At 42.1% G+C, this 6,024-nt stretch overlaps 1 protein-coding gene across 1 annotated transcript; it reads right to left on the bottom strand.

The window, feature by feature from the left end:
- Positions 1-3,121: 3,121 nt before the first annotated feature.
- Positions 3,122-4,919, bottom strand: LOC127804171 (transcription factor MYB44-like). Its single transcript, XM_052340965.1, has one exon. The coding sequence runs from the start codon at positions 4,704-4,706 to the stop codon at positions 3,630-3,632; it is 1,077 nt and encodes a 358-aa protein (XP_052196925.1). The 5' UTR covers positions 4,707-4,919; the 3' UTR covers positions 3,122-3,629.
- Positions 4,920-6,024: the final 1,105 nt, after the last annotated feature.

The raw sequence follows: 6,024 nt of genomic DNA on the forward strand, positions 1-6,024 counted from the left end.
GCTTGAGATATATCCATGGCATCGGTTCGTTCTTGAACTGTTTTGTTATAGTTTTCTAGTATTTGCTCTTGAGATTCTGCTATCATTACTTAAAACATTGAGTACCTAATGGGCCATTGGGGCTTCTTAGAGCCTCCCACCCATAAATTTTAAAGAGTAATTGAGCCGAGCTCTGACCCAGGCACTACTAGTCCGCAAGGTTGCGAGCCTAGTTTTGGAGTAGATGGGCTAATGCTCTATTTAGTGATGGGGTGGTGATGACAAGTCAATGGCATTATTTGGTAATGGCACGGTTAAGGGCACGACAGTGTCCAGTGTATGTATGGTGGCTAGAAGATGGATACGATACGTTCTTTTTGCGAATTGTTTTCACAATTGAAATTTTGAAATCCGAGACATTCCAATTGCATATTTATTGTTACCCAGTCTCGTTGTTTCTGGTTCTTGGTTAAAGAGGGTAAGGTTGTCTTTGAGAGTTTTGGAAGACTGGAGGAATGGGAGGAAAAGGAGTGTTATTCTTTGATATGTCGAATGTTTAATGAAACGAATTCTTTTCTTTTCTTTTCTTTTCATTTAGAAGTTTAAAAAATAAAAAAAAAAGTAAAAAGAGTCATAGTAACAATAGATTTGTCATATACTTCTTATATTTTATTTATATTCTTTAACATATAGGGGCTAAGGGTAAAAAAAAAAACAAAAAAGAAAGAGAGAATTTTTGGAAAAGAAAGGACTTAACAAGACATTTCCTCTGTATTTTAGAGGGAGGAGGAGGGAGATTGAGTCCCTGTCCCTTTGATCTCTTCTTATCCTTCTAAATAATGAGATCCTTCTTGTTTTTAGTATTCCTTGAGAAACCTTCTTAACTTGATATAATACAAGACAACAACTATATATGTTTAAAATGTATCATTCTCTCATTTTCATTTGGATTCATTAATTTTCATTTTTGTTCAGGATTCAGGAAAATAAAAATTAAAAAAAAAATATTGTTTGATTTTTGTTGTGAGTTGTCAAAAGGGAATAAAAGTGAAGAAGATGATAAAACTCACTGGATTTGGTGTGAGTTGCCTTTAGAACGACTGAAAAACACTCGAATCTAATTGCCCAACTCTCTTGTTGCTAGAAAACCCATCGATTGGGTGCAGTTGTCAACCATGGCTGTAGTGTCATTGGATCTGTTGTGGAAAGCCTACAACTCGTCGAATCTACTTGAATCGTCGCGAGAATGGCCAAATTTGGTAAATTAGTTGTTGGAGCCACTTGACGTCGGAAATACCAGTAAGTTTAGGTGCGATCATTGGCCAGATTTGCAGAGTCGCCGGACTTGGTTTAAAAAATCTGAAGCCTAATGGAGTGAATCTCGCTGATTGTTGGAAACAAGAGTTAAGTCACTAGTGCAGTTCCAGTGCAGGGTCGTCGGAAATGTTGCGGTGTCGGTGCCAACCGGCGGTCACGAGAAAGAACGCCTTCTCCTTTTAACGGCTCGTCACGTATTAGAAGGAAAAAAATGTTGCCCAGTTACCGCCACTGCAAACAAACAAGTCATTCCCCAGATTCTAGATCGCTCTACGTTCCAAGAATATGTTTATCTAATTGTTTCATTTGTTGTGAAAACCAACAGATCGGTAACAAGCTAGCTTCCCCAGTCAAAGTTTGTTTCCTCACGAAGTCCTTTTGAATGAAGTCCACTAACTGTTCGATCAAATGCCCCAAAGAAGGTCAATGCGTCTTGTCCAGCCATTGTCGTACCTTCCTGCCGTTGCAGCCTTGCAGTTTGGTATTTAACTTGTCCTTTCATGACAAAACTTCTTAATTAACTAGGATTACCCAAAAGAAACCCTTACGTTTTCTTGATGTATATAGGTTTACTTGTTTTGACTTCACATACCTTTTTTGATAAAGGGGTCGCGCCTTGTAACAATTTGAAACAGCAGGATGGGTGCATAAGAACGGGCCTTGTCATTTGAGAGAAAGCGAGGATGAGCCGCAAGACCAACCAACCAAACAGGAGGTACGGTTGCGTATAGGGTAGTAGACGGCTGTTGGGGAGTGGAGTCATCCAAAAAATGCTTTCTGCCATACCTAAACTGATATAACCATAAGACATTCAAGATAATCTGTCTTCTTAATATTCTCTGCCTCGCCAGATTTCTGCTCATTTGGGTGCAAGACCAAGTACTGTTTGCCTTCAATTATCAGACCCGCAAATGTAAGAATTAAAGTGTGACCACTTTTTTTAATGTCATAATTAAACAGGCAAATATAAAAAGTTATTTATCCAGTAATTTGGACTAGAAATTTATAATTTCTTGTAATTATAGAGTCAAATACTATGGTTTTCCCAAGACTTTGGAGTAACGGAAACATATATGTAGTCTATTTGTCAAATGAGATGATATGTGTGTTTGAAGCAGAGGGTTAGCATGATTCTTGTAAAAAGATGATATGAAGTTTATCTGCCTGCCAACTACTATTCCTGTTTTCTCTAGCAGCTAGTTTTGGGTCATATATGAATCTTTTGGTAGTGATTATATTCCTTGCTACAAAATAACAAAAGATGCAGAATGTAAATTGTGCCACTTCTCTTTTGGTAGTGAAAATGGTAAATTTAAGAGGTCTTGGGAGTGAATACCACGTGTACTCACATCAATTTGCTATCTGGAAATTGCAAAATGCTAGCCAAAGGAGTGAAGTGAATGTTCATTTATAATGGCTAGTTTTCCATGCAAAATGCTAGTTTCCCAGGGTGCAAGGGAACTACAACTGCTCTCTGCTTGCTAGCTAAAGATCTGTCTAGTTATTCTCTTTATTTTTAAAAATGTTTTTTTTTTTTTTAATTTGTTGGGGTGTCAAGTCTATTCTTTCCATAGGCTGTAAAAATCCATCAAAGCTGTCATCTTTGGAATTAATCCTTTGCAGATCTGAATTAGTCTCTCTCTCTCTCTCTCTCTCTCTCTCTCTTCTCCTGCTGCCCTGAGGAGGTTGGCTGGCTTCTTAATGTGCAGTGGGGTAATGGCAATGCCCTCTCTCTTAGCATTATTCCTGGAATTCCTTCCCAGAAGAACCCAAACAACCATTCCAAACGGGTAAGAAAATAGTTGCAGCAGATGACAAGATTCACTGCGTACTGAAAATTCGAAGAGACTTTTTCTTTTCTTCATTCCCAGCTCTGGTTGTTCTCCCATTCTCATCTCTTTCTCAACATTCATTTTTGTTCCCTACTGCTAATAAAAACAGAACCCCTCCCTCCATAAAGATTATAGATAGATGGGTAAAATTAAACTAAGGGGTAAAATTAACAAACAAAGAAAAACAAAAAAGATTTCTTTTCTTTTTTTTTTTTTTTTTTTATGATCCCGTTGCTACTACTTCGCTTCACTTCAACCAACCATCATCACCCTTTCTCGTTTTCTCTCTGTGAATTTGCATTACGGTCTCTCTCCAGTTTTCTCCCCATTTTTTCTCTATCTCTGTACACTGTCCAATTTATTTTTTGCTACATTTTCCATTTCCTCTAGTTTCCGGTCGCGAGCGACAAAGCTAGGATGGATCGTCTTCCTCTTGTTCAGGTTTCAGTTGTCTTGACTCAACTCCTTTACGTTGATTCATGACGACATCTATTTTGATTGCTACTCGATCCTACTGATACCGATACGCTTCACCACGGCGTTCCTAAATCCTTCGCCACTAGCCTGTTGCATACAAAATCCGCCTTGGCGTTGCTGCTGCTGCTGTTGCTGTTCGAGCCCCGCCATGTAGTTCCTCACCTCCGTCCTTATCATCTCCTGGATCACCGCCCACAGCTCTGCACTGAACGGCATAAACGCTTTTTCATGCTGCGTTGTGACTGGCGCCTGCTGCTGCACCGCAACCGGCGCCGGCATAACGTTCCGTTGACTCACCGTAGCTGGCTGGACTGGCATCGTCATTGCAGCCGCTATAAGCGATGGCGCCCTGAACTCTGCTTGCTTATTATTCTGATAATTCACCGGCACCGGTTGCGTCGACACCGCCGTCATTGATGGCGGCAAGGCCGGCAATAATTGAACCGGATTCGACTCTCTCGCGTGATTGGAATTATCCGGCGAATCAGCTCCGGGAAGCGAGAGGCTGAGAGAAGTTAGAGGATCGTTGGCCGATGGCGACGTTTCGACAGGCGCCGGGAACGCACCGCCAGTTCGCGCGACATGGCGGTACATGGGAGACATAGCAGGAAGGCTCGAATCGCTGACGTCAGATCCGGAAGGGCTACCAGGACTCAAGTAGAGACCCGTAACCGGAAGGGCCGACCCGGCACTGACGGATCTCTTCAGCGGGGGATTGGGGAAGTCGTCCACGTTGACACCGTCGTCGGTGCTCATAGACGAGCACTTCCTCTTGAGCGTGGAGTTCCAGTGATTCTTGATGGCGTTGTCGGTCCGACCCGACAGGAGGCGGGCGATCGTGGCCCACTTGTTGCCGAACTTGGCGTGAGCCCTGATAATGGTATCATCTTCTTCGGGAGTGAAGGCCCGGTGCTCGACCTGAGGCGACAACTGGTTACACCATCGTAACCGGCAGGACTTCCCGGATCTACCCGGTATCGACTTGCTTATCAGAGACCAGTTCCGGGGACCGTGTTTCTGGACCAGCTTCTGTAACATATCGTCCTCTTCGGGGCTCCACGGACCTTTGATCCGATCCACATCTTTCTTTGCACCGGCCATGGATCAGAAAAGCATGCAACTAAAAATTTAAAAAAAAAAAAAAAAGTTCAGATTCGGTGTTGCAGGTTTGGATTTTTGGACGGAGAGAAGGGAGAGGGAATGATGATGTGAGAGAGAGAGCGAGAGAGGAAGAGAAGACGAGGGGAGAAGGCGGAGGAGCGGTTGGGATATATAGGGAGGGGATGGAGATGACCGGTGGAGCCGGTTGAGCAGAGTGGGAGGAAGGCGTTATGGGCACCGCTTCTTCCAGGCAAGCGGTTTTTCTAGGCTTGTGGGATACAGCTGGCGAACGGACACGCGTCACATCTGAGCTGCACTGATTTACACATCCATCCCTCATTTCCTTGAAACACCTCCCCCCTTCCCCTCCCCCCTTCCTCTTTTTTTTTTACCTCACTCCCCTCTCCAGCTGCGTGTCTCTCAACCTCATTCTCTCCCTTTTATTCTTATTTCTTGCTCTCATCCTTTCCTCTCTATTATTATTATTATTATTATTAGGATTTGTTTGATTAAGGGATAAAAAATGAGGTAAAATTTTGATTTTATGAAATTTGAATTCTCACTTTATCCCCTAAGAATTTCAATTCCTTGATTTAAAGAAAAATCTTCACTTTTTTGAATTAAGATGGAATTCAAATTTTATAAAAAAAATTATTTGATAGAATTTTAAAATTTAGATGAAAAGTAAAAAATATATTTATTGTAATGGTGAAAATACAGACAACAAGGAGAGGAGGAAGAAGTAATATATGTCTTAACTAATGAGGAGGAGGAGGAGGGGCGTGGAATTGACCCTTCATAGGGTGAGGGTAAATTAGGAAATTGAAGTAAATTTGTTGGAGGGTGAAAGTGGGAAGAGGAGTTGTTTTCACTGTTCTGGAAGTTATTCATAGAGAGAGAGAGAGAGAGAGATGGTAGAGACAGGTCATCCAAGTCCCAACCGATATTATCGTCATCTATTATTAATTAATTAAAACCTTGGGAGAAAGTTTAATAACGGTTGTGAGCGAGAGAGATTGCTTGAATCTGACGGAGGCAATGCTAGCGAACCAGAGAAGAAGAGGATAAGCCCACACAGCCCATCAGCTTTGACTGACACAATATAGAGAGAGAGAGAGAGAGAAAGTAAGGGGGCCAGCCTGGACACCGTTTTCCCATTTCCCTTTTCTAAAAAAAAAATAAAAACTAAATTCCGATTTCTTCTTATCGTCAACACACACACACACACACACAAAAGGAGGCCGCACGGAACCGCTGAGCTGGCGCAAAGCGACAGAGGCGGTCGCCGAATCGGAGGGCGAATCATTACTGCTTTTCC

The sequence above is a fragment of the Diospyros lotus genome, chromosome 6 (assembly GCF_014633365.1).
Source record: "Diospyros lotus cultivar Yz01 chromosome 6, ASM1463336v1, whole genome shotgun sequence".
Classification (NCBI taxonomy): domain Eukaryota; kingdom Viridiplantae; phylum Streptophyta; class Magnoliopsida; order Ericales; family Ebenaceae; genus Diospyros; species Diospyros lotus.

Coding starts and splice junctions, on each gene's coding strand:
- LOC127804171 (XM_052340965.1), bottom strand. CDS start 4,706: ATGGCCGGTGCAAAGAAAGATGTGGATCGGATCAAAGGTCCGTGGAGC.